The sequence below is a fragment of the Zophobas morio genome, unplaced genomic scaffold (genome assembly GCF_036711695.1).
Source record: "Zophobas morio isolate AGI-343-1 ecotype UQ-CSIRO unplaced genomic scaffold, CSIRO_AGI_Zmor_V1 ptg000022l, whole genome shotgun sequence".
Lineage (NCBI taxonomy): Eukaryota > Metazoa > Arthropoda > Insecta > Coleoptera > Tenebrionidae > Zophobas > Zophobas morio.
In genome coordinates, this window is record NW_026972127.1 from 1382675 (window position 1) to 1396508 (window position 13834).

At 36.5% G+C, this 13834-nt stretch overlaps 1 protein-coding gene across 1 annotated transcript in view; it reads right to left on the reverse strand.

Annotated features, from left to right (window-relative positions):
* Nucleotides 1-1982: 1982 nt before the first annotated feature.
* Nucleotides 1983-13834, reverse strand: part of Wg (wingless) — a 63534-nt gene continuing 51682 nt past the window's right edge. The window contains exon 4 of the mRNA XM_064062285.1: nucleotides 1983-2940. Within this exon, the coding sequence (XP_063918355.1) occupies nucleotides 2359-2940 (582 nt within the window). The 3' untranslated portion in view covers nucleotides 1983-2358. The remainder of the gene's footprint in view (nucleotides 2941-13834) is intronic.

Sequence of the window (13834 nt, forward strand, 5' to 3'; positions counted from 1 at the left end):
GGCCGAAAAAATGCAAAAAAATCTCTTTGGGTAATTTTCGAGAATATTCGAAAGATGTCAAAAATTTAACTGAAAAATTGAATTTTTGAAAACTTGACCTAAAAATCCGAAAAGTACTGGTCTGGATCTCGATGAGCTGACTTGAAAAAAATCGGTGTTTATGGTCTCGGATCAACATTTTCAAAATATTCGGTTTGATACTCAAATTTTTTGAAAATTTTAAAAACTTCCACAATTTCTTTTTGGCGATTCTGGGGAAAAACTAATTTTTAAGGAAATGAATCCAAAAATAGCTTCATGAGGCCGAAAAAATTCAAAAAAAATCTCTTTGGGTAATTTTCGAGAATGTTCGAAAGATGTCAAAAATTTTACTGAAAAATTGAATTTTTGATAACAATGGCCTAAAAATCCACAAGAAAAGTACTGATCTGGATTTCGATGAGCTGAGTTGAAAAAAAAATAGGTGTTTATGGTTTCGGCTCAAGATTTTCAAAATATTCGGTTTGATACTCAAATTTTTTGAAAATTTTAAAAATGTTCACAATTCATTTTGGCGATTCTGGGAAAAAACTGAATTTTCAAAGAAATGAATCCGAAAATAACTTCATGAGGCCGAAAGAATGAAAAAAAAATCTCTTTGGGTAATTTTCGAAAATGTTCGAAAGATGTCAAATTGAATTTTTGAAAACATGACCTAAAAGTCCACAAGAAAAATACTGGTCTGGATCTCGATGTGCTGACTTGAAAAAATCGGCGTTTATGGTCACGGATCAAAATTTTCGAAATATTCATTCGGTTTGTAATTCAAGTGATTTTTTGAAAATTCTAAAAATTGCCACATTTTATTTTGGCGATTCTGGGAAAAATCAAGAATTTTCAACGAAATGAATTCGACAATAAATTCAAAAGTCAAAAACTTTATTCAAAAATTGAGTTTTTGGAAAAGTAGCCTAAAAATACATAAAAATCACGGACATAGATAAGGAAAAGAGTTAATGTGAAAAAAATTAGTTGTTCTTTATGGTAGCGAATTAAAATTTTCTGAATATTCGATTGAAAGTCAATTTCTTGAAAATTCTAAAAAATAGCTTCATTAGGTCGAAATAAGAAAAATCAAAACACCAAAAGCCCCCAAGATTCTTTCACATTATTAAAAAACGACGCTAGGAATCCCTGGAATTTCTACGAACTCTTTAGGTCAGTTAGGTTGTTATCTTCTCGGACTAACCTACAGTTACACCAGACGATCTAACGAAAAAGTCGTCTAGTAACCTCTGATATTTAATGTTAATAAAAATAGGTTGGCAAGACATGTTCCTTGTCCAGTTGACAGTTACGGTCAAAGAATTGTCCAATAGCCGTAATGCCAACATCATTATTTTAAAAATAAATTTCATGGCCTACTAGACAACTTTTTTCAATTATACAGCCTACCAAAAAAATATGAAAATCACGGAAAATTTATTTTTTTTTTTTTTTGACAAAAAACAAATAATGATCAAGAACTTATTTTAAAAAATGGGAAAATTGTGTTTATGTGAATTTTGAAATTTCTTGATTTTTTTGCAAACACAATATTACTTTACTCTACCAAAAATGTGTTTTTAAGCAAAAAAATTACTTTTCTCATTTTTTCATTCTCATTGGTATGGTAATTTTATTAGGGAATTATTCTAATCTTGGTTTTTTTTGTAGTTTTATTTTTTTTTTCGTTCATTTTTGACGTATAAGTTCAAAAATATTAAAGTTTTTTTGTTGTATGGGTTACGGTTTTTTTCTTTCATACACTGGACACATATTTACCACGAAAAAAAAATCCAAATTCTCCTTCTTTAGCACAAAATGCATAATTTAGTTTTTTAGTGCAGTTAGAAATAAAACTTTTTTTGTAGTCGATTAATTAATTTCTCCGGTAATGACAGGTTAATAAAACGGCCGCCAATTATATAATTATTTATTAATAATTTTACAGTAACTGGGACATTTACAAGTACGTTTAATTATAAATAGGTAATTGTAAAAATACGATAGTATCTACATAAGCTACATGAATATTTACAAATGCTAATGTACACTTAGAGTCAATAAATTAATGCGCAACATAGAAAAGATCTGTATAAATTATAGGTACATATACACGATTTGAGATACACTACATGCTGATTTTTCCATATTTACAATCGATAAATAAATATAAAATAACGACCCTCGCTGGTCCCCCAGCAGCATCCAATCCACTCCTCTCCAACTTCAAAAGTATAAGTTAGTATATGTACAAAAATGACTCAAAAATTCCGATCAGTCTTACATTTCCGTCACAATCTCTAATACTGATAATAAGCGTCGACCACCCCCGCCCTACACGCACGTATGGATGGTCTTTTTCGTTCTGCAAACGTCACACTTCACCTCGCAGCACCAGTGGAACGTACAGTTACACCGCTCGAAAACCACCACTTCCTGGGTGCGGTAGCCCCGACCGCAGCACATGATGTCGCAGCCGTCCACCCCCATGGAGGTGTCGTTGCACAGCCGCCCGTGCGTGCCCTGGATGCCCAGCTTGGGGTTCTTCTCGCAGAAGCCCGGACTCATCTCGTAGTACACCAGGTCCTTGGCCCCGGGCGGCTTGTGCTCGGGGTTGAACGGCTTCAGCTGGAAGCCGTACTTGTGCTTGCGCCGGTTGTCGCGCTTGCTGTGGATGCTGTTGCCGTTGAGGTTGTTGGACTTGGGGCTCTTCGGCGGCCGGTTGCGGTGCGCGTTGTTGCTGTTGCGGTGGTGGCCCGAGCTGGCGGCGGTGATGTGCGAGGCGCCGTCGAAGCGGTCCTTGAGCAGGTCGCCGATCACGCGGAAGGGAGGCAGCCGCATCCAGCAGGTCTTCACGGTGCAGGAGCCGGACATGCCGTGGCACTTGCACTCCTGGCGCATCTGGGCCTGCACGTGCTGGAAAAAAAAAAGTTTTTGAGAAAAGCTGGCTAACTCATGTTTTTAAAAAATAGACCAGAGAAGGCTTTACATTTTCAAAAAAACAGTTGGGAAATCAGAGAAGGTTTAACATTAAAACAAAAGACAATTAGAGACCCCGAGAAGGTTTAACATTTTCAAAAAAGACAGTTGGGACGCCCGAGAAGGTTTCGCATTAAAACAAAAGACATTTAGAGCTCCGGAGAAGGTTTTACGTTTTCAAAAAAAAAAAAACACTTGGGAGCCCCGAGAAGGTTTCATATATAAATAAAAGACATTTAGAGCCTTCCAGAAGGTTTTACATTTTCAAAACAAAAACATCTGGGAGCCCCGAGAAGGTTTCATAATAAAGCAAAAGACCTTTAGAGCCCCCGAGAAGGTTTTACATTTTCAAAAAAAAAAACAGTTTGGAGCCCCGAGAAGGTTTCACATTAAAACATAAGACCTTTGGAGCCCCCGAGAACGTTTTTCATTTTCAAAAAAAAAACCAGTTGGGAGCCCCGGGAAGGTTTTTCATTTTCAAAAAAAAAAAAAAAAACAGTCGGGGGCCCCGAAAAGGTTTCACACTAAAACAAAAGACTTTTGGAGCTCCCGAGAAGTTTTTACATTTTCAAAAAAAAAAAAAACAGTTTGGAGCCCCGAGAAGGTATCACATTAAAACAAAAGACATTTGGAGCCTCCCAGAAAGTTTTACATTTTCCAGAAAAAAACCAGTTGGGAGCCCCGAAAAGGTTTTTCATTTTCAAAAAAAAAACACTTGGGAGCCCCGAGAAGGTTTCACATTAAAACATAAAACCTTTGGAGCCCCCAAGAAGGTTTTACATTTTCAAAAAAAAAACACTTGGGAGCCCTGAAAAGGTTTCACATTAAAACAAAAGACATTTGGAGCCTCCCAGAAGGTTTTACATTTTCAAAAAAAAAACAGTCGGGGGCCCCGAAAAGGTTTCACACCAAAACAAAAGACTTTTGGAACTCCCGACAAGGTTTTACATTTTCAAAAAAAAAAAAAAAAAACCGCAGTTGGGAGCCCCGATAAGGTTTCACATTCAAACAAAAGGCATTTGGACCTCAGGAGAAGGATTTATAATTTCATAAAAGACGGTTGGGATCCCCGAGAAGGTTTCACATTAAAGCCAAGGACATTTGAAGCCCCCGAAAAGGTTTTACATTTTCAAAAAAAAACACATGGGAGCCCGAGAAGGTTTCACATTAAATCAAAAGACATTTGGAGCCTCCCAGAAGGTTTTATATTTTCAAAAAAAAAAAAACAGTTGCGAGCCCCGAGAAGGTTTTCCATTTTCAAAAAAAAAACACGTGGGGGGCCCGAAAAGATTTCACACTAAAACAAAAGACCTTTGGAGCCCCCGAGAAGGTTTTACATTACCAAAAAAAAAAAAAACAGTTTGGAGCCCCGAGAAGGTATCACATTAAAACAAAAGACATTTGGAGCCTCCCAGAAGGTTTTACATTTTCCAGAAAAAAACCAGTTGGGAGCCCTGAGAAGGTTTTTCATTTTCAAAAAAAAAAAACACTTGGGAGCCCCGAGAAGGTTTCACATTAAAACAAAAGACATTTGGAGCCTCCAAGAAGGTTTTACATTTTCAAAAAAAACACTTGGGTGCCCTGAGAAGGTTTCACATTAAAACAAAAGACATTTGGAGCCTCCCAGAAGGTTTTACATTTTCAAAAAAAAAACAGTTGGGAGCCCCGAGAAGGTTTTACATTAAAACATAAGACCTTTGGAGCCATCGAGAAGGTTTTTCATTTAAAAAAGAAAAAACAGTTTAGAGCCCCGAGAAGGTATCACATTAAAACAAAAGACATTTGGAGCCTCCCAGAAGGTTTTACATTTTCCAGAAAAAAACCAGTTGGGAGCCCCGAGAAGGTTTTTCATTTTCAAAAAAAAAAACACTTGGGAGCCCCGAGAAGGTTTTACATTAAAAGATAAGACCTTTGGAGCCATCGAGAAGGTTTTTCATTTAAAAAAAAAAAAACAGTTGGGAGCCCCGAGAAGGTTTTCATTTTCAAAAAAAAAAAAAAGTCGGGGGCCCCGAAAAGGTTTCACACGAAAACAAAAGACTTTTGGAGCTCCCGAGAAGGTTTTACATTTTCAAAAAAAAAACACTTGGGAGCCCTGAGAAGGTTTCACATTAAAACAAAAGACATTTGGAGCCTCCCTGAAGGTTTTACATTTTCCAGAAAAAAACCAGTTGGGAGCCCCGCGAAGGTTTTTCATTTTCAAAAAAAAAAACACTTGGGAGCCCCGAGAAGGTTTCACATTAAAACATAAAACCTTTGGAGCCCCCAAGAAGGTTTTACATTTAAAAAAAAAAACACTTTGGAGCCCTGAGAAGGTTTCACATTAAAACAAGAGATACTTGGAGCCTCCCAGAAGGTTTTACATTTTCAAAAAAAAAACAGTTGGGAGCCCCGAGAAGGTTTTACATTCAAACAGAAGGCATTTGGACCCCAGGAGAAGGATTTATAATTTCATAAAAGACGGTTGGGATCCTCGAGAAGGTTTCACATCAAAACCAATTACATTTGGAGCCCCCGAGAAGGTTTTACATTTTCAAAAAAAGACACATGGGAGCGCGAGAAGGTTTCACATTAAAACAAAAGACATTTGGAGCCTCCCAGAAGGTTTTATTATAAAACCTTCTCGGAGGCTCCAAAGGCCTTATGTTTTAATGTGATACCTCGTCGGGGTTCCAAACTGTTTTTTTTTTTTTGAAAATGTAAAACATTCTCGGGGGCTCCAAAGGTCTTTTGTTTTAGTGTGAAACCTTTTCGGGGCCCCCAACTGTTTTTTTTTTGTTTAATGAAAAACCTTCTCGGGGCTCGCAACTGGTTTTTTTTTTTTGAAAATATAAAAGTTTTATATTTTCAAAAAAAAAAACAGTTGGGGGGCCCGAAAAGGTTTCCCACTGAAACAAAAGACCTTTGGAGCCCCCGAGAAGGTTTTACGTTTTCAAAAAAAAAAAAACAGTTTGGAGCCCCGACGAGGTATCACATTAAAACATAAGACCTTTGGAGCCTCCGAGAAGGTTTTAAATCTTCAAAAAAACAGTTGAGATGCCCGAGAAGGTTTCACATTAAAACAAAAGACATTTGGAGCCTCCGAGAAGGTTTTACATTTTCAACAAAGACTATTGGGACTCCCGAGAAGGTTTTACATTAAATCAAAAGACATTTGGACCCGCCGAGAAGGTTTTACGTTTTCAAAAAAGACAATTAGGGCTCCGAAGAAGGTTTCACATTAAAACATTCAAACAAAGGACATTTAGAGTCCCTGAGAAGGTTTTACATTTTCAAAAAAGACAGTTGGGACTCCCGAGAAGGTTTCACACTAAAACAAAAGACATTTGGAGCCTCCGAGAAGGTTTAACGTTTTCAAAAAAAACAATTAGGACTCCAAAGAAGGATTCACATAAAAACATTCAAACAAAGGACATTTGGAGTCCCTGAGAAGGTTTTACATTTTCGAAAAACACAGTTGGGACCCCCGAGAAAGTTTCACATTAAAACAAAAGACATTTGGGGCCCCCGAGAAGATTATACACTTTCAAAAAGACAGTTGGGATCCCCGAGAAGGTTTCACATTAAATCAAAGGAAATTTGGAGCCCCCGAGACGGTTTTACGTTTTCAAAAAAGTCAATTAGGACTCCCGAAAGGTTTTACATCTTCAAAAAAGACAATTGGGACTCCCGAGAAGGTTTCACATTAAAACTAAGGACAATTGGAGCTCCCGAGAACGTTTTACATCTTCACAAAAGACAGTTGGGACTCCGGAGAAGCTTTTACATTAAAACAAAAAATATTTGGAGCCCCCGAGAAGGCGTTACATTTTCAAAAAAGACATTTGGGACCAACGAGAAGATTGATTTCACATTAAAACGAAGGACTATTGGAGCCCCCGAGAAGGTTTTACATCTTCAAAAAAGACAGTTGGGACTCCCGAGAAGGTTTCACATTAAAACAAAGGACAATTGGTGCCCCCGAGAAGGTTTTAAGTCTTTAAAAAAGACAGTAGGGATCCCGGAAAAGGTATCATGTTCTAAAAAAGTTGTTAACTCAACGATCTCGTGCAAAACAGTCTTTAAACAATTTGCCATTCTCACTTTATCCTGTCTTTATATGCATAAACTGATTATTTATGTAAAACAACATCTCTCACATTTTACAAGAAGGTGTAACATTCGTAATTAAATGAGCAGAAGTGCTAACGATATCCATCTTCCATTCTCCAGACTGTCTGTAACTAGCGTCACCAACCGTCCTTTATTTCAAAGGACTGTCCTCTTTTTGCAAAAGTTGTACTTTGAACTTTGACCTATTATCAAAAGACGCCATATGTCCTTTATTTCATTTTTCTAAAAATTGTTATATATACCTATTTCATTCGATAGCATTTTTAAAATTGTTTTTTTTTTATCTAAGCATAAGTGGCGCAAGGGAAAGAAACAGATGTTCTGTAGACTTAATAAAAAATGAACTCCTAATCTTTTTTAACATTGAGAGAACTCGTCAGCAATTTTATGAAATAATAAAACAAAAAAATTCCAAAAATGAGAAAAAATATAGTTTCAAGGTTTAAAATTCATTAAACGAAACCTGAGTTGTGATTTACAATGTTACTTATGGATTGTTTATAAATTTATCTATGTTTATTGTTTACAGAAATTACTTTATTTATTTTGAGTTTATTTACAGCTGATTTAAAAAAAAAAAAAACGGGACAAGATGAGCAAATCACGTTCTCATTGATCAATGAAAAACAATGGGATAATGACGTTCATGTCACTGTCATTTGTCCTTTTTTTTTTGAAACCAGCTGTACATTTATTAATATTTAAGAATTTGTTTTTCTTTGTGTTCTTTGTTGTCGAAGTCTCTATTAATTTTTTTACTTAATATACCTTAATAAGTTTTTAAAATGACATTTGTTAGGTAGTTTTAATGCTATTTTGGCAGTTTGGGCTTTGGGAGGAGTCTAATCCAAACCAATGCAGTTCTTTATTTGTGTGAAAAAAAGTTGGCAACCCTATCTGTAACTCAAACACATCCAAAATTTAAAGGTATAGCCCTATTCAATAAAGTGAACAGTGACTTAGTTTATTTAAATCCTGGCTTCGTCAATTTCTGCCAGATGTATGTTTCTACAAACTTACCATTTTAAATATGTTTTAAGTTTTATGTTGTGAAAAGAAGTCTACATATAATAAAACAAAAAGATAAAACGTAAGCCCGCCCACCCGCCCTGTCTCAATTGTGATGATATTCTTTATTTGCCGTGAACCAAGGAGGCGGAGCTTAACTCCAGGAAACTTATTTCTTTACAAGAAATTAAAAACATTGAGTATCGTGTTGTTCAAACAATACTATGTATCTTAAGAAAAAAGCCAGAACATAAACCCCGCCCGCCCACCCTGTCTCAATTGTGATTATTGTTTTATTCTTAAAAACTTAAAACACGTTTAAAATGGTAAATTTTTGTAAGGAAATACGAATTTTGCAATTAGGCTTCGCTCGTAGATCTGCCATCGAATGAAATGTTCATTACTATTTACATCAGGGCAGGTATGGATGGAGTTTAATATTTGGGTTTGATTTTGTCTTAATACACACAGTATTCTTAGAATAACACTATATTCAGAAACATGTCTTACATGGTAATTTTTTGTAGAGAAATAATGACGATTTTGCAATTAAATTTCTCTGTTTTGGCTCTCGACGATTATAGAAAAAATCATTACAATTGAGATAGGGCGGGTGGGCGGGGCTTATATTTTGCTTTTTTTCTTAATATGTTATAATCTGTTGTGTCTAAGACGACATTAAGGGCATTTTCATCATTTGTAGCAGTTTTGGCCTGCCAGGTTTTGGACGTGCTTTAACACTTCCACTTTCATTAAATCTTCGTAGGGTTTTTGAAACCGATAATAATTCTATGCGCTCAGTTTCACATAGATATACCATTTTTGCAAGAAACACCTTATATATCAAATTCAAATTATTTTCAAAAGTAACTATGTCATCTTCGATTTATTGTTATTTAAAACAAATGGATTAAGAATTAGAGTTACCACTGGTAGAAGTAGATATCGGAAACGAAGACCTGACAAATCAAACTTTATCCCTCACCCAAAACCACCCCCGACCCCCTCACACAACTTCCCTCGCCCGGTCTCTCCGTCCACAGCCTCCGTCGCCGACCGCCGAGCGCATGCATTCCATCAAAGCGCAGAGTAGCCGCTTCGGCTTAATTGGTCATTTACTACGTGCTTAAGAGTACTTGCCGAGCGTAATGTGGGTAATTTTCTCCATAGTCCACCGTTTCCGAGAACTAATTGCATAACGTCCTTCCTCAATTAGGCGACACCGCGGCCCTTCGTCGCGTCGGGACCACAACCCGCGCCCGGGGGCGGCCGCGCTCCGTCTCCGCCGGCGCCCCGCCGGCCTTTTTGCGCGCAGAAGGCAATTAACGCGGGGCGCGGTGCCGATCCCTGGAAAGCTGAAAAACTGGCTCGGCTTAGCCGGGCCGCAATTTTCTTAGATCCGCGTACCGACAGCAGCTAGAACACATGTTCGGCGGCGGCATTGCCGTGTAACACGGTGTTCGCGGCGGGACGTCCCTTGCACATCTATGGGACATCTGCGCCCGGCGGGGCGCCGCATTACACGGTATCGCACGCTTTGTGGGGCCGGCGAGAGGAAGGGGCCGAAGCGAGGCCGATGAAGGAAGCTGGCGGGTTTTTAATAACAATAATAAATTATCAATGTGTATCAGACGAAATATTTTTATTTGAACCCTACTTGTTTTTGTCTATTTGCCAATTTTTGATCATGAGTGGAGTTTTTTCCGCCTATTTTACTTATTGCTGTGTATTTTGTTCTAAAGTTCTGAAGAGCTTTGATGTGTTAAATACAGCAAGCCCTCCTACAACTTTCTTTTCGAGTTCTCTTCCTGTAACAATTAGTTCGTCTTGGGTTTTCGTAAAGTGAAGTTCAAAAGTGCAAATGTCAAAGACAAATCGTCTTTAAAAGAAGAAGTTAATGGAATGGACGAAAACAAAGATGTTTTTTAAATAGAAAACGGCGAATTGTTCTGTAAAGCCTGTGGGAAAATTGTAAGTATAATTTATTATTAATGTTGCACAATTCAAATGGAAAAACTAGTTGTGAAATTAATTCCATAAATTTGCATAGTAATACATCAATTTTTGAATCATAAATAAATAAAAAACATGTGTTGTTGTAGATTTCATGCCAAAAGAAATGTCATGTTCTTCAACCTGAAAATACTAAAGTAGGGAAAGAATATTCTTATCCTCTCAAAACTAAAACAAGATATCCAAAAAAAAAAAAACTATACGAAAATATTTCTGTAAATTTGCAGCGTAAATCGGTAGATCTGGCAACTCTGATAACGCAGCTGGATATAATTCTAACCTTAAATTCGGATTATTTTTCGAAAAAGTAAAATTTGCAATTATGTTCCGCCCCTGGTCTCACAGCGAATAAAAACTTTATTGCAATTAAAATCGGGGCGGGTGGGTGGGGCATATATTTATGCTTCTTTTTCTAATTATATATAGTTTTCTTTCGACAACACGATACTTAAAACATGTTTCACGTAATTTCTTATAGAGAAATATAAACTTTTGAATTAAGCTCCGCCTCCCGTCAGACGACGAATAAAAAAATTAGTCACAATTGAGATGAGGGTGGGTGGGTGGTTGGGGCTTAACCTTTAATTTTCTTAGTACATATACATAGCCTTCTTTCGACAATAAAATACTTAAAAGACAATAATTAAGCCCCACCCACCCACCCTTGTCTCAGTTGTGATCAATTTTTGCTTCGTTGTCAGATAGAAGGGGCGGAGTCTAATTGCAAAGTTGATATTGCTGTACAAGAAATTACCAAGGCAAACATGTGTGTGGTATTATGGTATTTTTTAAAACTTTTCCATAAAAGTGGCGAAAGAATATCTTATTCCCTCAACAGTGAAATTTGCAATTAAGTTCCGCCCCCAGGTCTCACATCGAATAAAAAATTTATTGCAATTGAAATCAGGGCAGGTGGGTGGGGCGTATTCTTCGGCTTCTTTTTCTAACTATATATATTTTTTTTCAACAACACGATACTTAAAACATGCTTCAATTGGTCATTTTTTATAGAGAAATATATATTTTGAATTAAGCTCCGCCTCTCGTCAGACGACGAATAAAAAAATTAGTCACAATTGAGCTGGGGTGAGTGGGTGGGGTCTAACCTTTGATTTTATTAGTAAGTATAGGTATATACATAGTCTTCTTTCGAGAATAAGATATTTAAAATATCAAATGGTAAATCTGAGGTAAGAATCATGTTTTAAATGTCGTGTGGTTGAAAATAGGTATACTTTAAAGACAAAGAAGCCAATAATTAAGCCCCACCCACCCACCCTTGTCTCAGTTGTGATCAATTTTTTATTCGTTGTCAGATAGAAGGGCGGAGTTTAATTGCAAAGTTGACATTACTGAACAAGAAATTAGCAAGAGAAACATGTTTGTGGAATAATGGTATTGTGCAAAACGGACTATTTACCGAAAAACTAGCGGAAGAATATTCTTATTACCTCAAAAGTAAAATATGCAATTAAGTTCCGCCCTCTGGCCTCACAACTAATAAAAAAATTAGTCACAATTGAGATGGGGTGGGTGGGTGGGGCTTAACGTTTTATTTTCTTAGTACATATGCATAGCCTTTTTTCAACAATCAGATACTTAAAATATCAAATAGTAAATTGGAGGTAAGAATTATGTTTAAAATGTCGTGTGGTTGAATATAGATATACCTACTTTAAGACATAGAAGCCAATAATTAAGCCCCGCCCACTCACCCTTGTCTCAGTTGTGATCAATTTTTTATTCGTTGTCAGACTAGAGGGCGGAGCTTAACTGCAAAGTTTATATTGATGTACAAAAAATTACCAAGAGAAACATGTGTGTGGTATTATGGTATTTTTGAAAACGTACTATTTTCCGAAAAAGTAGCGAAAAAATATTCTTATTCTCTCAAAAGTAAAATTTGCTATTAAGTTCCGCCCTCTGGCCTCACAACGAATAAAAAAATTAGTTACAATTGAGATGGGGTGGGTGGGTGGGGCTTATGCTTTGGTTTTCTTAGTACATATACATAGCCTTCTTTTAAAACTAAAATACTTAAAATATCGAATGGTAAATTTGAGGTAAGAATTATGTTGTAAATGTCTTGTGGTTGAAAATAGGTATACTTTAAGACAATGGAACCAATAATTAGGCCCCACCCACCCACCCTTGTCTCAGTTGTGTTCAATGTTTTATTCGTTGTCAGATAGAAGGGCGGAGTTTAATTCCAAAGTTGATATTGCTGTACAAGAAATTACCAAGAGAAACATGTTTGTGGAATTATGGTATTGTGCAAAAAGACTATTTTCCGAAAAACTAGCGGAAGAATATTCTTAATCCCTCAAAAGTAAATTTTGCAATTAAGTTCCGCCCTCTGGCCTCACAACGAATAAAAAAATTAGCCACAATTGAGATCGGGTGGGCGGGTGGGGCTTAACCTTTGGTTTTCTTAGTACACATACATAGCCTTCTTTCAAAACTAAGATATTTAAAATATCAAATGGTAAATTTGAAGTAAGAATTATGTTTTAAATGTCGTGTGGTTAAAAATAGGGATACCTACTTTGAGACATTGAAGCCAATAATTAAGCCCCGCCCACCCACCCTTCTCTGTTGTGATCAATTTTTTATTCGTTGTCAGACTAGAGGGCGGAGCCTAACTGCAAAGTTTATATTGATGTACAAGAAATCACCAAGAGGCACATGTTTGTGGAATTATAGTATTGTGCAAAACGTTCTATTTTCCAAAAAACTAGAGGAAGAATATTCTTATTTCCTCAAAAGTAAAATTTGCAAGTAAGTTCTGCCCTCTGGCCTCACGACGAATAAAAAAATTAGCCACAATTGAGATTGGGTGGGTGGGTGGGGCTTATCCTTTGGTTTTCTTAGTGCACATACATAGCCTTCTTTCAAAACTAAGATACTTAAAATATCAAATGGTAAATTTGAAGTAAGAATTATGTTTTAAATGTCGTGTGGTTGAAAATAGGTATATTTTAAGACAAAGGAGCCCATAATTAATCCCCATCCACCCACCCTTGTCTCAGTTGTGATAAATGTTTTATTCGTTGTCAGTTAGAGGGGCGGAGTTTAATTGCAAAGTTGATATAGCGTTACAAGAAATTACCAAGACAAGAAAATATGTGTGGTATTATGGTATTTTTGAAAACGTACTATTTTCGGAAAAAGTAGCGAAAGAATATTCTTATTTCCTCAAAAGTGAAATTTGCAATTAAGTTCCGCCCTCTGGTCTCACAACGAATACAAAATTGATTGCAATTGGAATCGGGGTGGATGGGTGGGAGTAGTAAGGTAGGGGCCCTACCTTACTACTGGTGGGGCATATTCTCCATTTTCTTTGTCTAAATTTATATAGGTTTTGTTAACAACACGATACTTAAAACATGTTTCATGTGGTAATTTCTTTTAAAATATAAACTTTTGAATTAAGCTTCGCCTCTCGTCAGACGACGAATAAAAACATTAGTCACAATTGAGATGAGGGTGGGTGGGTGGGGCTTAACCTTTGATTTTCTTAGTACATATGCATAGTCTTCTTTCAACAATCAGATACTTAAAATATCAGATGGTAAATTTGAGGTAAGAAATATGTTTTAAATGTCTAATGGTTTTAAGTAGGTATAATTTAAGACAAAGGAGACGATAATTAAGCCCCACCCACCCACCTTTGTCTCAGTTGTGATCAATTTTTTATTCG